Consider the following 22,685-nt stretch of genomic DNA (forward strand, 5'->3'; position numbering starts at 1 on the left):
AAGAAACTATAGCACTCAGAGCAGCCAAACCCCAGTGAAACTTTCTCAGCAGACAAGCTAAAGTAAGTTGAGGGTAACCGCTGACTTTGAGCACTTCAGACCCATTGGTGAATTAGGGGGTTGTTGACTGGAATGAGTAGAAGAGAACAATTTATATCAACAGCCATGAATGTGGCTGAAGTAGGTGCTGTGGAGTGCTTAGAGCTTGGTTAGACATCAAAGGTGCCAAGGTCATCCACTGCATTCTGAGCCATCACCAGTTATCCTGACTTTTGTTTTGCCACTGGACTGTGTAAGAGAAAGTGAGGCTAATGACTTTGTGCAATTCTGCCTCACTTAAATCCAGTTCACACTTAAGTCAAGACATTACCCCATGGTGTCATTGGTCCTCTTTGAAAACAAAAGACAAACAACAATCTGAAATGAGTTTTGAACCACGTTTTTCTGAATCCAAGTCTAGCTTTCTACTACGGATAGGCTGGGTGCTAGCTTTTATTTCATACTGCCTCCCTTTACCAACTCTACATTCCAGGCAAACTATTTCTCATTGGAGATTTTCTCATAGTTGGCCTGGTTGAAAAGTCACCTGAGGGGGCAGCTAGGTGGCGCAGTGGATAGAGCACCGGCCCTGAAGTCAGAAGGACCTGAGTTCAAATATGACTTCAGACTAGCTGTGTGGCCTTGGGGCAAGTCACTTAACCCCAATTGTCTAAAAGAAAAAAAAGAGAAGAGTAACCTGAGGATTAGCATTTCTGATTTGCTAGCCTATTTTATTTTTTCCCCAAAGATTATAGTTAGTTATTTCCTGTTTTTTTGGCTGAGCTTCAGCTTTTGTTGTCTTATGATGTCATATTCATAATATTACTTTTCTGAAATAAGAGAGAACATAAAAATGTATTTTCTATTTATTTAATAGCCTCGATGCATCTTTCCTTTAAATTGACTCAACAGATGGTACACATGATATAAAATTTCCAATTTATGTAGAAAAAATATGGCCTTTCTAAATGTAAATACTTTTTTTTTCTTAAACAAGTTAAGTTATCTCTTACTTTTTATCTTTTACTTATGGGAGGAAGAAGATCTTAACATTCTTACATGTCTGGTATAATAGTAGTTTCATTTGTATCAGATAATATTTAAAGACCATTGCTAGTTTCTTTTTTAATAAACCAAAAGGTTCTTATTTAACATAAAGAGCCACTTTAGACATTGAAGTAACATTCAAAGATGCACCTAAGTTTATATAAGAGAAAATTTTATTCATTAATTTTAGTATAGATTAATAGGAATAGGAACATACCTTAAAGGTTTTGTTTCCTATTTTTTATTCTATCTCAATCAGGAGATTCATCTTTTCATAAAATTAGTCTACTTTGCCTGTAGTTTTAAGTATTGACAAAAATCCCATTAGTATAATTAGATGCTCAGTTATTTGTTAACACATAGCTTTGTACAACACATTGGATTAGGTATATTAGTAATACAAAGTCTTTTCTCTCAAGGAATTTATGTTTTAATGGGCAAATATAAAATGTGCAAAATGAGTGTTGTACAAGGGAAATTGAGGAAAGAGAAACCGGTAATGACTGGTAAGATTCCAAGAACTTGAAATGAGGGAATAATTCTAGCCGTAGGGGTGAATAAATGAGGGCAGGAGATTGACTATTGGATTTAAGAAATAGTTTGCTTGGAATGTAGAGTTCATAAAGGGGAGGCATCTATTGAAATAAAAGCTAGGAGCCAGATTGTGGAGGGCAGCTTGTATTTTATTCAATGGCAGTGGGAAGCAACTGAAGATTTTTGAGCAGGAGAGTGACAAGATCACAGCTGTGCTTTAGCAGGATTATCTTTGAAGCTGTGTGGAAGATGAATTAGAGAAAGGAGAAATAAGATGCAAGAAGTATCAAAGCAAAATGTAATGAACACCCAAACCAGTGTGGTGACTGTAGGTAAAGAGAGGGTGTCAGATGTCACGGAGCTAGAATACAAAATAGATTTGACAACTGATTATTTTTTAGGAGTGAGGAAGAGGGAAGTGTCAAAGATGACTTCAGAGTTGTGAACCTAAATGACTGGAAGGATAGTGGTACCCTCAACAGAAATAGGAAAATTTGGAGTATAGGCAGTTTCAGTTTGAGAGACAGGGAAAACAGATATAATGAGTTTTCTTATATATTTGCTAAGTTTAAGGTACCTATAGGACATCCAGGAAGAGATATTCATAGCAGGCAGTTGACATGTTACTGGAGCTCAAATGAATTCATATATTACTTCATATTTTGCTATATTATGTACCACAGGATATAATTGGGCAAAGTCTAGCTGTAATGCTTGAAGAAGCATACACGGTTAAACATGAGTAAACTTGTCACTAGGTGTACTTGTCAGTATTTATTGTCACTAGATGTAGCAGTTTCCAGAGGCCAGAAATCTGCATAAAGAAAACATTTTAAATATATTGGTCATTTACAAACCCTAGAATCTCATGAGTATTTGCTGACTTAAATAATTTTTTAATATCTCTAGTGCCTGAACTCTTATCTTCACTTCATTTTTAATTCTTTTACAACCAGTAATGAAGTCTTCTATTTTAAAATTTCTAAATTTCTCATTATGAACTTAACAATTGTCAAAATGCTGTGTTGTTAGGAATACAGAATGAGACTGTTCTATTTTCATGTGTTTATGTTTCTCCAAAATTTTAGCCTCTTTTTTCAACCTCCAAAATATAACAGTTTTGAACCTAATTATATCAAAAGACTTTTAGTACGCTAATATTCAGTATTTTGTTATTTAGACTTATTATGTATTTTGTTAATGATTTTTTTATTTGGATTCCAGAATAACCCTTGACATTATAATAACATATGTCCATCATTGAACAAGCATTCACTACTTGCTTACATATTATTGAGTTGTTTCAATTGTATCTGTCTTTTCATGACCCCATTTGGAGTTTTCTTGGCAAAGGTACTAGAGTGGTTTGCCATTTCCTTTTCCAGCTCATTTTACAGGTAAAGAAATTGAGACAAACAGGGTTAAAGTGACTTGCCCAGGGTCACGCAACTAGTAAGTGTCTGAGGCTTTTTTTGAACTCAGGTTTTCCATACTCAGGCCCAGAGCTCTATCTGCTGTGCCACCTTGCTGCCCCACTTACTATGTACCAGGTACATTATTATGCACTACAGATACAGAAAAGGCAAAAGCAGTCCTTGCTCTCAGGAAGCTTATGTTCTACTGGGGCAAGAGGAAAATGTATAAAAATAGGTACATACAAGCTACATAATAAGAGCCTTTGTTATTTTGGCCTCCTAAGAGCTTATGTAGGATTACCACGTGGTAAAGTCAGTATTCCTCGTTATTAATTGGTAATTGATTCCCACAGAATTTCATAGTAGCCATTCTGTTGTCAATTCAGTCATTTTTCAAGGCATCACTGACAGTTTCAATTAGGGTTAAAAGCAAATCAAACGTATTTTAATTATTTTTATAATTTACTTTGGCAGCGTCAACCAGCTTTTGATACCTTTGAATGCACAGATTCACTGTTTGAAGGATTTTTCCCTTCACTAAATGAGGAACAGACACTTCAAGAGGTACCAACAGGCTTGGATTCAGTTGCTAATGGTAATTTCCTGGTCACAATTCACAAATCATGTGTGATTTTCTCTAGTTAGGGTAAACTATAGATGTGTACTCTAATTGTATCTCCTTAGATGTTTCAGCTTAGTAAAAATATTGTCATATACATATAGGAATGTAGATTTCTTTGATTTTGATGTTATAATGAAGCTTGTGATATTTTGATTTCTTTGTATATTGATGCTGATATATTTAATTAAGCAGTATTTTTTTATCATTGAATTAGCAGATGTTTTTTGGAAGGATGATAGATTTCAGTTGACTTATTCTCACTCATGTAGAGTTAGCTTCCCCATGTGAGCAGTTATTTTGAGAGGCAGGCCCTATTTAGCCCTGGGTTCTGGTTTTGACTTTGCCAGTAACTGTTTTGAGTCACATAACCTCTATAGGCCACCTTTTCCTGCTCTACAGAATGAGTTGAACTAGATGATCTCCTTAAGGTCCCTTCTAACTCTTACCATCCTATGATTCTGTATTGGTAAGTTTATGGCAAGTCAGCACAGATTCATCCTCATTCACTTAGAGGTTTTTGAAAAGTAAAAATTATTACAGTGTTTACACACAATGGCAATAATCTCTATATTTTTAAAGCTCATTTGGGACGGCCCTTTCACCGATGAAGTAGTTAAATGGAATTTGTTAGGGTTGCAGTAACTTTAGATCTATTCTATTTCTTGAATTACATTAATTTTTATATGTGTCTCATATAGATATTTTGCCTTTATAGACCTGGCCCATAGGGATTAGCTTGAAGGAATTAGGACAAATAAAATATGTTAGAGCAGTATAAATGCATCACCTTATAGAGAAATGGGAAGAGGAAGAGAAGGGAAGAAAATCAGCATTTATATAGCATCTTCTATGTGTCAAGCACTGTGCTAAGCACTTTTTACAATTATTTATCTCATTTAATCCTCACAACAACCCTGTGAGGTAGGTGTGCTATTATTATCCCCAGGTTATATAGTTGAAGAAATTGAGGGAAAAATAAACCGATGTATATTTCCTACATTCTGATCGGTTTTTCTGTTTTTGTCTTTGTATACCTAGTGCCTGACACATAGCAGACCTTTTACTAAATGCTTTTGATAGATTCTTGTAAAAATTTCATGGCCAAAACTGCTGTTTTCTGATAAGGGGTGTGTGTGTATGTGTGTATGTGTGTGTGTGTGTGTGTGTGTGTGTGTGTGTGTTCTCTTTTTAAATTCAGAATCTTATATGTATTTGCCAGCAGGCTCTAATTTTCTATTACAAGCTCATGTTTTAAATGTGATTGTATTGTCTTCTTTCTAGAGCCTACCAATTGTGAATTGCCCCTGCTAACTCCATGTAGTAAGGCTGTTATGAGTCAAGCTTTAAAAGCCACTTTTAGTGGTTTCACAAAGGAACAGTGTCGCCTTGGTATTCCTAACAGTAAGTGCCTGTTTTTAGTGTGTAAAATAAAGCTAAATAGTCCATCTTAACCAACCACTATTGAATTAAACAACTTTGATCTGGACTTATTTTAAAAAGAGATGCTTAAGATGCTTTTCAAAGACTAGCAAGTATAGAGTGAGACTAAAACAATCATTGAGTTGTTGGTAATGATGTTTAATTCTTAGAATTTTCCATAGTAGTACTTTAATGACAGCACAGCTTTAAAAAAAATCTATAATAACATGTTTAGATTGTATGAAATGAGTGGTTTGTATTACCAGTGAGGAAATTTTAATATTTCATTTATACTGTTCCCACTCCAACAATAGTAATAATAACATTTATCTAATACTTCTAGGTTATAGAGTACTTTTCTTATAACAAGTTTGTGAGATTCAAGTAGTATTATTCCCCATTTTATAAATGAGATTAAGGGACAGGTCCTTATTCACATAGAGAGTAGGTGTTGAAACGGATTCAAGCCTGTCTTCAATTCCAGTGTTCTTTCTATGCTGTCTCCCATTGATCCTTTTTTCCCCCATGTAGATCCTTGGCTTTGGACAGAGGAGCAGGTATGCCAGTGGCTTTTTTGGGCTACCAATGAATTCAGTCTGATGGATATAAACTTCCAAAAATTTATAATGAATGGTCAAGTCTTATGCAATCTTGGCAAGGAACGATTTCTGGAACTAGCACCTGACTTTGTGGGTGACATTCTTTGGGAGCACCTGGAGCAGATGATTAAAGGTACCTCAAGAAAGACATGTCATCTCCTATACATTCTTACTTCTGGGAACAAGTGAAGAGGATACTGAATCCACATTTCAGTAATAGGTTGGGAGAACTGAGAGTATTTTATTGTATTTGAAATAATTGGCCTTATTAGGAATTATGTCAAGAAAATAAATAAAATGCCCCCTGCTAGTCATTTACTCAAAAGAAGTCAATGATTACAAAAAAAAAAAAGCCTCAAACACATAGGCACATTTGTAGCAGCATTTTTATAGTGGCAATGAATAGGAAACAAAGTAGATGCCAATCGAATGGGGAATGAAATAAGTTATAGCACATGAATGTGAGAAACATGACTAAGTTGTAAAAGAAAAAATCTGATGAATACGTATTTATATGAATTTTTGCAAGTTAAAGTAAGGAAAATAATATACACAACTTATGGGGAAAAAAACATTGAAACTAGGTGCTTTTAATTTATAATGACCAGGCTTGAGTCCAAAGAAGAGATAAATACCTCCTTCCCTTTATTTGGCCCTGTGGGAGGAGGGAAGAGGCAATGGATGTCGAATATTACACTGATGTCAGATTTGTTTGATGTATTAGTTGGTTTTGTTGAATTGTTTCCTCCCACCCCCTTTTTTATTCATGGCTCATGGGAGGGCTAAACTCCTTAAGAAAGCTATTCATTTCTTCCCTTCTCACTCTCTAAGTCCTTTGTAGTTTGGATTCTATCCTACTTTTTCAGTTGAAACAACTCTCTTCAAAGTTATCTACAATGGTTTTAATTGTCAAATCTAATGGCCTTTCTCAGTCCTTATCCTTCTTGACCCCTGGGAGGGGAGTAATTGGATTATTCCAATTTTGTGTGTGTATTTTATATTATCATTTACATACCGCCTACTATGTGCTTTATATTTATAAATATCACTTCATCTAATTCTCACAACTGTGAGTAGGTACGATTATTATTATCTCCATTTTATGGTTGAGGCCAACCAAAGTAAAGTGACTTGCCCAGGGTCACATAGTAAGTGTCAGAGGCCAGATTTTTTTAAATAATATTTTTTTTCCAAATTGCACATAAAAGCAGTTTTTAACACTTGTTTCTTAAATTTTTGATTTCCAAATTCTCTTCCTCCCTCCCTCCCTCCTACCTGAGATGGTAAGCAATTTTGTACAGGTTATACTTATGTAGTCATGCAAAACATATTTCCATATTAGTCATATTGTGAAAGAAAACACACACAAAAAATTCCATAAAAAATAAAGTGAAAAATGCTATGATACAATTTGCATTCACACTCCATCAGTTCTTTCTCTGGAGCTGAATAGCATTTTTCAGCGTGAGTCCTTTGGGATTGTGTTGGACCATTATATTGCTGAGAATAGTTGAGTAACATTTCATAGTTGATCATTGTACAATATTGCTGTTATTGTGTATAGTGTTCTCTTGGTTCTGTTTTACTTCACTTTGTGTCAGTTCATGTAAGTCTTTCCAGGTTTTTCTGAAAGTATCCTGCTCATCTTTCCTTATCGCACAGTAGTATTCCTTTACAATCACATACCACATCTCATTCAGTCATTCCCCAGTTGATGGACATTCCCTCAATTTCTGATTCTTTGCCACCACAGAAAGAGCTGATATAAATATTTTTGTGCAACCAAATCCTTTACTTTTTTTTATCTCTTTGGGGTATAGACCTAGTAGTTGTATTGCTGGGTCAAAGGGTATGTAGAATTTTATAGCCTTTTGGGCTTAGTTTGAAATTGTTCTCCAAAGTGGTTGGATCAGTTCCCCGTCCCAGTTTTCCCATATCCCCTCCAATATGCATTATTTTCCTTTTTCCTTATATAAAAGCTACTCTGATAGGTGTGAAGTGGTACCTCAGAGTTGTTTTAATTTTCATTTCTCTAATCAATAGTGATTTAGAGCATTTTTTCATATGACTATAGATAGCTTTGATTTCTTTGAAAACCGTCTGTTCATATCTTTTGACCATTTAGCAATTAAGGAATAACTTACATTCTTTTTTTTTCCATTCATTTTGAACTTAAATATAAAAAGACAAAAAAAAGAACGTTTCCATGTACACAGCACAACATAAGAACAGGGTTCAGTGTAAAACCATAAATTTAACAGTTTTTTCCCTGGATGTGAATAGCATCTTCCTTCATAGGTCCTTTGTAGTTGATTTGAGTTTTTATAATACTTTTAATTATAATATATTGCTCTTTGTAAGCATTTATTTAACATTTTTGCATTAATATTCATTAGGGAAATTGGTCTATAGTTTTCTTTTTCTGTTTTCACTCTTTCCAATTTAGGTATCAGCACCATTTTTGTGTCATAAAAGAAATTTGGTAGGATTACTTTTTTACTGATTTTTCCAAATAGTTTGATAGAATTCACTTGTTGATCCATTTTGCCCTGAGGATTTTTTTTCTTAGGGAGTTTATTGATGGTTTGTTTAATTTCTTTTTCTAAGATGGTTTGTTTAATTTCTTTAATTTCTATTTCTTCTGTTAATTCAGGCAATTTATTTTTGTAAATATTCATCCATTTCACTTAGATTGTCAGATTTATTGGTGTATAATAGAGCAAAATAGCTCCTAACATTTGCTTTAATTTCCTCGTCATTGGTGGTGAATACACCCTTTTTATTTTTGATGCTAATAATTTGGTTTTCTTTTTTTTGTAATCAAATTAACCAATGGTTGATAGATTTTTTTTTCATAAAACCAGCTCCTAGTTTTATTTATTAGTTCAATGGTTTTCTTTTCAGTTTTATTAATCTCTGCTTTGATTTTCAGGATTTCCAATTTGGTGGTGTTCAGTTAGGGATTTTTAATTAGTTCTTTTTCTAGTTTTTTGGGTTTTTTTAGTTACATGGCCAATTCATTGATCTGCTCTTTCCCTACTTTATTGATGTAAGTGTTCAGAGAAATACATTTTCCCTTAAGCACTGCTTTGGCTGTATCCCATGGGTTTTGGTATCTTTTCTCCTTGTCATTCTCTTAAATGAAATTATTGTTTTTGTGGTTTGTTCTTTGATCCATTAATTCTTTAGGATTAGGTTATTTAGATTCCAATTAATTTTTAATCTGTCTTTCCACTGCTCTGTATTGGATGTAATTTTTATTGCATTATGATCTGAAAAGGATGCATTTACTTTTTCTGCTTTTCTACATTTGGTTGTGAGGTTCTTATGCAATACATGGTCACTTTTTGTGTCAGTCCCTTGTAGAGCTGAGAAAAAAGTATATTCTTTTTCTATTCCCATCCATTTTTATACAGAGGTCTATCATATCTCACTTTTATAAAATTCTATTCACCTCTTTAATTTGTTTCTTGTTTATTTAGTGGTTAGATTTAATCTAGTTCTAAGAGGGGAAAGTTGAGGTCCCCCACTATCATAATTTTACTATGTATTTCCTCCTATAACTCACTTAACTTCTCCTTTAAGAATCTGGATGCTCTGCCACTTGGTGTGTATGTGTTTAGTATTGATATTGCTTCATCGTCTATGGTACCTTTTATCAAGAAGTAGTTTTCTTGCTTATCTCTTCTATTAGATCAGTTTTTACTTTTGCTTTATCTAAGATCCTAATTCTACACCCTGCTTTTTCACTTCAGTGGAAGCATAATATTCTGCTCCAGCCCCTTACCTTTACTCTGTGTGTGTCTCTCTGCTTCAAGTGTTTCCTGTAAACAACATATTATAGTATTCGAATTTTTAATCCACTCTATCTACCTCTGTTTTATAGGTGAGTTCATTCTATTCACCTTCACAGTTATGATTCCATTTTATTTTCCCTCTGTTGATCCTTACCTCCCTCTCTCCCTCTCTCCCTCTCTCCTTTCCTTCCCCTCCTCAGAAGTGTTTTGCTTATGGCCACTGCTTCCCCCAATCTGTTCTCCATTCTATCAGTTCCCACCCCTTCTGTTTTCCCCCTCCCCTTCTAATTCCCTGTAGTAAGATAGATTTCTATACCCAACTGAGTGCTCTGTTATTCCCTCTTGGGGCCAATTCGACTGAGAGTAAGGTTCAAGCATTGCCAGCCACCCCTACTTCTGTCTTCCTCTCCATTTTACTAGCTCTTTCATGGCTCTTTTATGTGAGAAAGTTTACCCCATTTTACCTCTCCCCCTTTCTCCCAATGAATCTCTCTCTTTCACCCCTTAATTTCTTTTTGGTATATCATTCCATCATAGTGAACTCACACCCACAGTCTCTATGTATATTCTAACTGCCCTAATAATGATAAAGTTTTAAGAGTTGAAAGTATCCCTTTCCCAGAATGTAAACAGTTTAACTTTAACCTTATTGAATCCATTATGATTTTCTTTCCTGTCTACCTTTTTATGCTTCTCTTGAGTTTTTTATTTGAGAATCGGATTTTCTGTTCAACCCTGGTCTTTTCGTCAGGAATGCCTGAAAACCCTCTATTTCATTAAAAGTCCATTTCCTCAAGAATGCTTGAAAGTCCTCTATTTCACTGAATATCCATTTTTTCCCCTGAAGGATTATACTCAGTTTTGCTGGGTAGGTGATTCTTGGTTTTAATCCTATTAATATCATATTCTAAGCCCTCTGATCCCTTAATGTAGAAGCTGCTAAATCTTGTGTTATCCTGATTGTGTTTACATAATACTTGAATTGTTTCTTTCTGGCTGCTTGTGGTATTTTCTCCTTGACCTGGGAGCTCTGGAATTTGGCTATAATATTCCTACGAGTTTTCCTTTGGGGATCTCTTTCAGGAAGTAATTGGTGGATTCTTTCAATTTCTATTTTACTCTCTCTCTCCTGGATCTATTTTCCAGGTCAGTTGTTTTTCTTATGAGATATTTCACATTGTCTTCTATTTTTTCATTTTTTTGTTTTGTTTTATGATTTCTTGATTTCTCATAAAGTCATTAGCTTCCAGTTGCCCAATTCTAATTTTTAAAGAATTATTTTATTCAGTAAGGTTTTTGACTTCCTTTTCTATTTGGCCAATTCTAATTTTTAATGAGTTGTTTTCTTTGAATTTTTCTATTATCTTTTTTCCATTTTTTTGTGCTTCCTTTACCAAGCTAGTGACTCTTTTTCCATGACTCTTGCATCACTCTCATCTCTCAATTTTTCTTCTACCTATCTTAGTTGATTTTTAAAATCCTTTTTGAGCCCTTTCAGGAGTTCTTTTTGGGCCTGACACCAATCCACATTTTTCTTTTAGGCTTCAGTGTAACTGTTTTTGATATTGTTGACCTTTTCTGAGTTTATGTTTTGACCTTCCCTGTCACTATCTTAACTTTCTATTTTTTTGTTGTTTCCTCATTTTCCAACCTGTTTCTTGACTTTTAATTTTATGTTAAAGTTTGGTGCTGAGGTGGACATAGTACTATCCCAAGCTTCAGGTTTTTCTTAGTGCTGTTTTCAGATCTAATTCTGGGGATCTATAAGTTTTCAGTTCTCCCAAGGTGGTATGATCTAAGGAGAAGTGTTATCAATGCTTTCCTGGTCTGTACTCTAGTCTTTAAGAGTCCACAGTCACTCTTTTCCAACATAGACCTGTGACTGGGGTCCTCACTCCTCTGCACCCACATACTCCACTGTGCTGCTGCTCCTCTTTGCCCTGGGACTGTGATCTAGGCCTGTGACCTCAATTTCCATGTGAGCAATGCAATAGAGTCTTGTACCTGGTGCTAGCAAAGTGTCCACTTTAATCTCCTTCTGACTAGTTATCTAGCCCCTTTACCATCTGTGGTCTGAGAGCTCTGGGAATGGCTGCTGCTGATTCAGCTGTCCCCAGGGCCAGCACTGGCTGGGGTGGGGCCTGCCACTGGCTTGTGTCTGGCCTCACAGCTGGCTTGTGCCTGGCCTCACAGCTGGTTTGTGCCTAGGTGAGAGGTGGGTTGTCGCTTGGGGCCTTAAAGTTGTTTGGAGGGGAATTTGGGAGAGCAGGCAAGTTCCTGCCTTACTCCATCATCTTGGTTCTGTCCATGTTCCTGAGGCCAGAGCTGCATTCAATTCTTTCTGACTCCATCACTTTATCTACTGTACCACTTTGCTGCCTCACTGATCTCTCCTGATTTTCCTCCTACCTGACTGCTCTTTCTCAGTTTCCTTGAGGGTAGGGACTGTGTTTTTGCATTTTGTATCCCTGCATCCCTTAACACATAGTAAATGCATAATAAATGCTTATTTTTGTTGATGATGATGATGCAGCAGCAGAACTGGTTTGTGCAAAGCAGTCTTTACTGATACATAAATTAGGGGTGTGTGTGTGTGTATGTATGTATGTATGTACACACATACTTGAGCACGTAAATATATACATAGATATATATGTATGCACACGTCCTAGAGAGAGACACATAATTATTTTTTTATGAAAGAACTCATTTCGAGTCATGAAGCATTTATTAAGCATCTACTATGTGCCAAGCACTGTGCTAAAAATTGAGGATACAAAGAAGGGAAAAAAGGTCCCTCATCTCAAGTTGCTCATAGTGTAATGGGGGTACTGTTCAAATGACTATATAGAAACAAGATATACAGGAAAAATTGGAAAGAAACTCAGGAGAAAACACTAAGATTAAAGAAGAATGGGAAAGGCTTCTTGCAGTAGATGGGATATTAGCTGAGACTTGAAGGCAGCCAGGAGGCAGAGATGAGGAGGGAGAATATTTCAGGCATGAAAGACAGCCAGTGAAAATGCATGAACTCAGGAGGTGAATTTACAAAGTCTTGTGTGAGAAACAGCAAGGAAACCGGTGTCACTGGATTGCAGAGCATGTGAGAAGAATGGAGCGTAAGAAGACTGAAAAGGAAGGGGCCAGGTTATTGAGGATTTTGAAAGGGTTTTATATTTGATCTTGTAGGTAGTTGGGAATTACTGTAGTTTATTGAAGAGGAGAATGACATGGACAGACCTGTGCATTAGGAAGATCAGTTTGACAACTGAGTGGAAGATGGACTGGAGTGGGGAGAGATTTGAGGCAGGGAGACCAACCCTTATTGCTGTTGTAATAGTCTAAGTGTGAAATAGTGTTGTTAGCTTACACTAGCAGTATCATGTTTTTTATAACTTTTTTTTTACTAATCACATTAATTTCCATTTTATCAATCTTTCCTTACTCAAAAGTATTCAGTTTGAATGCATAATCTCAAAATCCCTGAGTGAGAGTGTGTGTGTGTGTGTGTGTGTGTGTGTGTGTGTTTTGGAAAACTGATTTTTTTTACAAGCATGACATGTAGATTTAATTATTTTCTTTTTTTTTCATATGTAAGTAAATGTGTAAGTAAAAATATACATATATATGCAAGCCTCTGTGTGTGTGTGTGTGTGTGTGTTCATGTGCGCACATTATAATGTCTTGCAGTATGTGTACCTAAATTTGAACTTTTGGCTATTCTTGTTGGTTTTTCAGAGAATCAAGAAAAAGCAGAGGATCTCTATGCAGAAAACTCCCATCTCACTTCAGTGCCTCACTGGATCAGTAGTAATTCATTAGGTTAGTCTAATTGCTTTTACATTTAAGAATATCACTCCATTATGTGTGCCTTATTTTAGAATGGGATTCTGTAATATGAGATCTTATCTGGACAATAATTGGAAATAGAATTTCATAACCTCATTAACCTTAGTCAGAAATTTAAAACCCACTCAAAAGCAAGAAATCACGGTTGGCAGGCCCAGTTCAGAAAGTCATCTTCAAATATGTTCTGAGCCTTCATATTTTAAAAAGCCCAGAATTATCTTAAAGTCTTTCTTTGAAAGAGTAAATACTCCTGGTGGTCTGATCTTAGAATAATTGAATGCAAGACTTCAGATAGTCATCTATTCAAGCCTCTCATTTCCAGTCAGTCAAAAGCCTAAATTTTCTAGGACATACCATTGAAATGACAATCAGCTGTCCATTTCCTCCCCCCAAAACAAAATCTATATAAATGAATATTTCACGACCTCCTGTGGGTTTTCCTCGTATTTCATAATTCTTAACAGTTAAGAAAGTCTTCATAGTACCAATATAATAGTCATCCATTCCAGATCTAAAATCACATGGTAGCTGGACTGAAGCAAACTAGCTTACATTATTCTCCAGAAAATCATATTTCTCCCACAATAACTGAATACCACCCACCCAGAAGAAATAACATTTAAATTCTAGATTTGTGGAAAACTAGTTGCTAGTTGCTTTCTCAGCAAAGTCTGCTTTGGATAAGAGGATAAATGGATTTTTTTAAAGGTTGAAAAACCTGGTGAAATCTTTTTTTTTTCCATTTGTGGAACCTCTTCACAAATATAGTGGTATTATTAGATTGTGGTTTTCTGGGATAGTGAATGACAAGATTAAGGATATTTGGTTTGGGGTTTTGAAAAGTTAAGATAAAGACACATTTGCTCTATCAATACTATTCAATATGTTACAGGAGGTAGTATGGATCATCTGCCATATGGAATGCAGACACAAAGTTGTACCAAAACAACCCTCCTGAATAGTTTGTGTCAGTCATCTACAGGACCTAATATTCTTAATTCTGAGCAGGAGTTTCAGTTGTATTCCAAATCCCGACTTGACACAATAAGTGTGAACTACTGCTCAGTGAATCCAGACTTCCCAGGAAACAATTTGAATTTGCTCATCAATAATCCTGGTAAGATCGAAATGCCTTTTTGTGTAAATATGTTTTGGTTTTGGATTTTAGGAAGATCATTTAAGAAGACAAATGAGTTATAGGGTTGATTTTCTTAATAAGCATGTTTTGTGGTCAGCCACTAGGTTAGGAATCAAGCAAGCACTTGGTGATTTTCTATATTACTTTGTGTTCTCCCTCTCACTTGCTATGGGTTAGTTTCCCATTCAATTTGTGTAATTCATAGAACTAAAGAATATACCACTGAGTAATTCATCCTAAAACACTTAAACATTTTTAAACTACATATCAGTAGAGTTAGAGCATCAACTCAAATACTATGCCAAATGAAGTGGGTGCAGTAATTAATGAGATTGATCCATTGTTTCATAAGAATGAAAATATGCATTTTGGTTGTCTTTCAAAAGGTAAGCCAGGAAAACATGATTCTGTTGAGAATGGCAAGGACAGTTTTGAAAGTTCTGATTCTCTGCTACAGTCATGGAATAGCCAGTCATCTTTATTGGATGTGCAGCGTGTGCCTTCATTTGAAAGCTTTGAAGATGACTGCAACCAGTCCCTATGCCTGAATAAACCTACCATGTCTTTCAAGGATTACATTCAAGAAAGAAGTGACCCAGTAGAACAAGGCAAACCAGTTATACCAGCTGCCATTCTTGCTGGCTTTACAGGCAAGTGTTGTAACCTCCTAGAGCTTGTAGGCTGAGACTTTGTTTGCTCTTCTAATTCGCTGCATGGCCATATTTCCATGTTTATAAAGGATGTTTCTAGTTTAAGTACATTATTATTTACATTCCAATCACATGCTTGAATTCTAAAAATGAAAATCTTGCAGGAATTTTAGGGTATAGAAAGCTAAATGTAATGGATAAAAATTAATAGAGTCTTCTATTTGGGTCAGTTGAAAAGGAAAGGTTTTAGGGAGTACTTAGATACATGGAATTCTCACTGACTCACCCACTTAAAGAATTTAAAGGAAACAAGCTGGTATAGGGAGACTACAAAGCCCATCCCAAATAACAGAGGCCTTATTGAACTTTCTTGGAATTAAAACAGTGATCTAAACCTATTTTAAAGTTCTCTTTCAAACCCTTCCTGCTCTTGGAATCAATTTTAAAGCTACTTTGTTTTTATATACCAAAATATTTCTAATGCTTCTGCATTTCCTTATTTTTCCCTCTCATATGTTTATGTTTTCTTCATACACTGGTTATATATAGTGTAAGGCACCCTAACTACCAAAGATTAAAACATTTTTAAAAGCCCACTCTGTAGATTAAAATAGTATTTCTCAGTCACCAAACTACTCCTTCTTCTAAAAGTAGGTAGGTAAATAGGTAAGGAGTTGGAGAGATCGATCGATCGATCGATCGATCGATAGAAGAACCAATATTCCAAAACAGAGTTTTTCAGAGGTACTAACAGCTGTGTTACAGGTAACTTGCCCTTTCAACCTTTTGTTGTGTGTGGTTATGTATTTTAAGAAATACGTTGTTTAGAAGGCTACCACATCATTACTCTTTGGGTAAGGTGGAGAAATTTTATTGTTGAGTGATAGTCTTAAATCTTTTTTTTTCCAGAAACATCAATCCTATGATTGAGAACAAGAATATTTTGGAATGCAGTGGGCTAGATAAATATTTATTATGCCCTTACTATATTCCAAGTAGTTTGCTAATCAACGAGGTTATAAATAAAAGAGCAAGATAATTCTTGCTATCAATGAGGACCTCTATTTTATTCTTTTAAATTCATTTATTTATTTTTAGTTTTCAATATTTCACTTCCATAAGCTTTTTGTTGTTGTTGTTGTTGTTGTTGTTCACCCTTCATTTTCTTTTTCTTTATTTATTTTTAGTTTTCAACATTCACTTCCACAAGATTTTGAGTTCCAAATTTCTCCCCTCCCATCCCTCCCCCCACCCCAAGATGGCATGCATTCTGTATACCCCTTCCCCTAATCTGCCCTCCTTTCTATCTCACTCCCCACTTCTCTTATTCCTTTCCCCTTCTGTTTTCCTGTAGGGCAGGATAGATTTCTATACCCCATTTCCTGTATTTCTTACTTCCCATTTGCATGTGAAAACAATTTTTTTCAACATGTGTTTTTAAAACTTGGGGGTCCAAATTTTCTCCCTTCCTCCCTCCCCACCCCCCCTCATTGAAAAGGCAAACAACTCAATATAGGTTGTTTCCATTTAAATTTTCTCCCTGTCCCTCTCCACCTCCCTCCCCAAGATGGCATGCAGTCTGATATAAGCTCTACATATACATTCCTATTAAACATATTTTCACATTAGTCATGTTGTAAAGAAGAATTAAAACCAGTAGGTGGAACCACAAGAAGGAAGAAACAAAACAGAAGGGGAAAAAAAGAGCAAATAGTATGCTTTGATCTCCATTCAGACTCCATAGTTCTTTCTCTGGATATGGATAGCATTTTCCTTCATGAGACTTTTGGAGATGTCTTAGATCATTGCATTGCTGAGAAAAGCCAAGTCTAACAAAGTTAGTCATCGCACAATGTGGCTGTTACCATATACGATGTTTTCCTGGTTCTGTTCACTTCACTCAGCATCATTTCATGCAAGTCTTTCCAGGTTTTTCTGTAGTCTACTTGCTCAACTTTTCTTATAGCACAATGGTATTCCATCATATTTGTATACCACAACTTGTTCAGCCATTCCCCAAATGATGGGTATCCCCTCAATTTCCAATTCTTGGCCACCACAAAAAGAGCTGCTACAAATATTTTTGTACATGTGGGTCCTTTTCCCATTTGTATGATCTCTTTAGGATGCAGCCCTAAAAGTGCTATTGCTGGGTCAAAGGGTATGCACATTTTTATAGCCCTTTGGGCATAGTTCCAAATTGTTCTCCAGAATAGTTGGATTAGTTCACAACTCCACCAATAATGCATTAGTGTTCTAATTTTCCCACATCTTCTCCAACATTTATCATTTAAGGATTCCTATTTTAATTGGGGAAACTATATACTGGAGAATTCAGCTGCAGTGCAAATAGAGAAATCTAGCTGGCCTTAGGTTGCAGTGACAGGGCAAAGGAGTTTTTTTTAGGGAATCCAGAGGGCATAGAGGTAGAGTAGATGGTAAAGTGTGTTAGACTTGACATGGATTACTCAGTTCATAGGTCTGAAATTTAATTTCTTTATCTTATCAGCCCAAGTTGAGTCAAAATTTATAAGCACCCCATCCAAAATCACTGAATGACAGCAAAAAAGGAGTTTCCTTCATCCATCCAATGCTCACATTTTAGAGCAGTGGTTACTATCCTACGGTCTTTGCATTTTTAAAGATATTTTAATAAGTGTACTTAAAATAATTTATTTCCTTTGTAATCCTATGTGTTTTATGCATTTAAAATGCATTTTTGAGAAAGGGTCCATGACAAAAATGGGATTGGGGGAGCATGCTAAGAAACCCTTGTTTAGAAGATGAGACTAATCACAGATAAAGGGGAAGTACCTTCTCCAAAAACCAGACTTGAATTTAGCAGGGAAAGGTTTTAAGGTGAGGTACCAGGGATAATAAAGTTTTGAAGGGGAGAAGTGGAGGATAGGGGAAGACAAAAGAATAGGGAAGCAAATGTTCTCTACCAGGAATGGGGAAATACAGTGACAAAGAAGACAAAATTTGAGGTTTCTAGGCCTAGCTATTTTTTATATACTTTATTTAACATTCATTTTTTTAAAATTTTGAGTTCCAAATTCCCTCCCTCTAACCCTTCCCCCAACCCATTGAAGAAGGCAAGAAATATGATAGCAGTTATATATGTGAAGTCATACAAAACATTTCCATATTGGCCATGTTGGAAAAAAAAGCAAGAAAAATAAAGGAAATGAAAAAAGTATGCTTCATTCTGCACTTAAGAGTTCATCAGTTCTCTTTAGAGGTGGATAGCATTTTTCATCATGAGTCCTTTGGTATTTTATTGTATCATTGTTTTGACTAGAGTAGCTGAGTCTTTCACAGTTGATCATTGAACAAAAGTATTCATTACATTTATATACCACAACTTATTCAGCCAATTGATAAGCATCCCTTCAGTTTCCATTTCTTTGTCACCACTGAAAGAAGTGCTATAAATATTTTTTCTACATATAGGTCCTTTTCCTTTTATCTCTTTGGGATATAGACCTAGAAGTATTTTTACTGGATCAAAGGGTATGCACAGTTTTATAGCCCTTTGTACACAGTTCCAAATAGTTCTCCAGAATAATTAGACCAGTTCACAACTCTACCAACAGTTAGGCCCACCCATTTGAAAGATTTAGTGATTTTATATTTTACATTCAAATCCATTGCAGCTATTTGGAACAAAACAGTTCTCCTCTTAGCTCAGTTTGCCTAATTCAGAATTTTACTTTCATGGAAAGATTGTTGTTGTGTTGGGGATTTTTTTTTAATATATCAAAGTTTTTGGAGTTAACTTTATGTCACCTCATCTTGACTCATTTCTATATTTAAGTTTATCTAAGGTAATCCCGGATTATGTCTATGTATTTCCTCATTAGTTAATAAAATTTCAATTTCAACAAAGCGTTCAACTATTCACTAAGCTTAGAGCTCCAATTTATTAAAGATTATTTAGTAAATTAGAGTAATCTCTAAACCTAGAAAAACCTCATAAGCAGTTGCTAATAATTTTCTCTATGTCAGAATCCCTAATCTCCTAGTATTAAATAAATTTAAAATTTGCTAGATATACAATTTAACATTGTAATCAATAACAAAACGTAATTGTTTATATTTAGCTGTGAAAAAGATTATAGTAGGGGGCAGCTAGGTGGCTCAGTGGATAGAGCACTGGCCCTGAAGTCAGGAGGACCTGAGTTCAAATTCGGCCTCAGACCAAACACTTGACACTTACTAGCTATGTGACCCTAGGCAAGTCACTTAACCCTAGTTGCCTAACCAAAATAAAAGATTATAGTCAATCAGTTTTACAACCATCACTGTAACTGACTGATTTCTTTCTTTTAAAAACATTCCTACCATTTAACTCAAGATACAAAATAAAATCTCTTAAGTTTCTTCTTCATATTCACAAGCTAAAGAAACTGACAGTTAAAAACTACCATTTGTATAGCATTCCATTTGGCTCTTAAAGTTACAGTAATGTCTGTTATCTCTGTCAGAAAGTCTAGTGAAGCATGTTATATTAATATTTCCTTATTCTTATTTTCTTTCTTTCTAGGAAGCGGACCTATTCAGCTATGGCAGTTCCTTTTAGAGTTACTAACAGACAAATCTTGTCAGTCATTCATTAGTTGGACTGGAGATGGATGGGAGTTTAAACTTGCTGACCCAGATGAAGTATGTAGGCTTTTACAGTATATTCACAGTCATAGGGAAATTTTTGTCCTTAAGCCTTGTAATTCTGTCATTTTATTGATACAAACTAAACAATACAGCCAATTAAAAATAAAGGTGGACTTTGTGAATAATCTTTTAAAATACTTACCTTATATGGAATTTCTACTCTTCAGAAAAAAGTTAGCCTAAAAATATTTGTGTATGTGAAGAATGTTAAAGCTGTCCTTACTGCCCTAGAGCCTTCATAGTTAGAAATAGTCAGCAAGCATTAAAGTGCCTGCTATGTGCCATGTACCCATATCATCTCTTCTTTAAGTTTTAGCTATATCCCCTTCACAATTGCAACTACTAATGTAGCAGAGTTAAGTGTTTTGTTTTGGCATCATTTGAAAAGTGTTTTTGAAAATCTAGCACTTTTTTACTTCTGGATACTAAGCCCAGAGTTTAAGCTCCTGCCTTAATTTACCAATACAACCCTGCTCTAGTAGTGTTGTATCTTAAAAATGCATTGGCACACTTATTAGCTATTGTCTCAGGTCTAAAGTACAGCTCTTTGGCCTCCAGCATATATATATCATCTCTACAGAGGCAGGTCAAAGGAAAGATTCGTTCTAAAATATCTGTCACAATTCTAAAGGGTTCAGTATCCTCCATCAAAGGATGATCTTAATACTGAGATACAGTGTCCTAATAACATTCACTCCGTTACACAAAAGAAAATCAATATGGCGTTGTCCTAGTTCTAAGCTTTCTGGTCTGTTGTGGGTTTTGCCCCCACTTAATTTGGCATTTGCTAAGATAGAGCTTATTTAGCCCCAGAAAAAGTATATGTAACAACAAATTAGAAAATTTACTAGAGAATACAGTTCCCTTGAATCTAAGCATTCCTTTTCATATCTCTTTTCATAAAAAGGTGGCCCGACGGTGGGGTAGAAGGAAAAACAAGCCCAAAATGAACTATGAAAAACTGAGCCGGGGCCTCCGCTATTATTATGACAAGAATATCATTCACAAGACATCTGGCAAACGATACGTGTATCGTTTTGTGTGTGATCTCCAGAATCTTCTTGGGTATACAGCAGAAGAACTTCACACCATGCTGGGAGTGCAGCCGGACACAGAAGACTGAGCAGTGCATGGGTCTGTACCTCAAGTGGCCATGGCCATGCTCCATATATACTGTGAATGGGATGCCACTGTGGACGACCTATACTGACTGACTACTCCAGGAAAGGGCAAGTGCTGCAAAATAAGAACCTTAAAAAAGGAGAAATTTTGTAAGCCATGGAAAATATAAAAGGAAGCAGTGGACTTGTTTCGTTGAAAATCATGATTCTGAAACAGTCACCTCACTGAGAAACGTGGAAGTCAGCGCAGCTCCTTGCTTCAAAAGCCCAGTGACAAAATGTTATTTATGTTTCTCTTTAACTCATGAAAGATAAGGTGGGAATACTCTGCTCTCTTGGATGAAAACATTGCACATAACAATTTTATTTTTAAGGCAAAGATGTTCTGGGAAGCCACAAGCACTTTGGTTTTGTCTTGCAGAGCTAGGTGCAGCAAATGCAAAAGCATTTCCTTCCACAGGGGGAGTTAAAAATAATGCCATCTCAGATGATAGTATTTGTATACTGTTATAAACTTATGGCTCTTCCTGAAAACCTCTAGCAGTGCTATTTAACAGAAATTATATATTGTAATTTAAACTAATTATTAAGTGTGCTCGAAATAGGAACCCGGAAGGACACAGACCTATCCAATGTTTAATCTTTCATTTTAATAGTACCTACAACATTAGAAAAATATTTTATCTGCCAAGGGCAGGCGGAGGAAATTTGTGAAATGTGTATTAAACATACATAATATATTTCTACATGGGAAAAAGTATAGAAGGTTATTGTTATTATTTGCCACGACTATTATCTGGCAAATAGTTTGTATATTTGGTCATTTTTACAAAAAACTATTGTATGGGGCATAACTGACCTTTTCATGGTTTCTATTCTAATGTTGAAGTTACTAGCTAAGCAGCAGTACTTTTCCTGATAAATGCTATGTTTTCCACTTCTTTGCATGTCTTTCAATAAGTTTATATTCAAGACTTATTTTTTGGTTTAATTGTATTTCTCCCATCCTCCTTGCTTCCAACATGTCCTCTCCTATGTGGTTCCCTGTTCCCAACTAATGTTGTTTGATTAAAATAGGAACTCTATTTTTGGAAATATGCAACTCCTTTTCAGAGATCAGGAGGGATTTATGTAGCAGCTATTTTTACTGCAAAAAAAATCACTGGAAAATATAATTTGTAAGAAAGTTTTATTTTTATCTTAGCTTCATGTAAAGTTAAATGTATTATATTATACTGAGGAAGAAGTTCCTGAAAATCAAATCTTTATTAAAATGTCTCGAACACAAAGTGAAATATGGCATGTCAAATTTTTGTTCCTCCTTAAGATATCTCAAGACTCTTTGACCATCAAATGTATTTCTTCTTGGTGTCCACAGTAAACATCCTTTCTAGTGCTTGTAAAGACCTAGAAACTATCAAAAGAAAATAACTGTTAAGGATAGAATATTGGGAGTGTCTGAAATAAAAGTTTGTCTTTTGATCTCAGCTGGAGATTTTAATATTGGTTTCAAAAGAGTGATTTGTGGTACTATTAAAGTGCTGCTTTAATAGAAGTTACTCATGCAGTCCTATCTGCGTAAAATTATTGGATAGCAACGTGTAGTAGAGGAAGGAAGAAAGAGAAAAAGGAAGATATCAAATCTGTTACTAAATAATTTCAAACTACACAGAAGACTGTTTTTAGCATCTCTGTAAGGATATTTCAACACATAAACATTGCATAAAATTTATCAATTAAAAGTCATGTTAGAGAAGTAAACATACTTGGATTCAGGGAACTGA

General features: G+C 35.3%; 1 protein-coding gene across 2 annotated transcripts in view; it reads left to right on the forward strand.

The window, feature by feature from the left end:
- ETS2 (ETS proto-oncogene 2, transcription factor) overlaps positions 1-22,402 on the forward strand; it is a 35,239-nt gene extending 12,837 nt beyond the window's left edge. The window contains exons 3-10 of one of the 2 annotated variants that reach the window (XM_078146532.1): positions 3,510-3,630; positions 4,939-5,058; positions 5,608-5,808; positions 13,211-13,294; positions 14,214-14,438; positions 14,846-15,113; positions 19,660-19,774; positions 20,688-22,402. In XM_078146532.1, the coding sequence (XP_078002658.1) occupies positions 3,510-3,630; positions 4,939-5,058; positions 5,608-5,808; positions 13,211-13,294; positions 14,214-14,438; positions 14,846-15,113; positions 19,660-19,774; positions 20,688-20,903 (1,350 nt within the window). In that variant the 3' untranslated portion in view covers positions 20,904-22,402. The remainder of the gene's footprint in view (positions 1-3,509; positions 3,631-4,938; positions 5,059-5,607; positions 5,809-13,210; positions 13,295-14,213; positions 14,439-14,845; positions 15,114-19,659; positions 19,775-20,687) is intronic. The other variant, XM_078146533.1, reaches the window with a different exon arrangement.
- Positions 22,403-22,685: the final 283 nt, after the last annotated feature.

This window comes from Phascolarctos cinereus, unplaced genomic scaffold, assembly GCF_003287225.1.
Source record: "Phascolarctos cinereus isolate Bilbo 61053 unplaced genomic scaffold, phaCin_HiC Scaffold_726;HRSCAF=1367, whole genome shotgun sequence".
Taxonomy (NCBI): Eukaryota; Metazoa; Chordata; class Mammalia; order Diprotodontia; family Phascolarctidae; genus Phascolarctos; species Phascolarctos cinereus.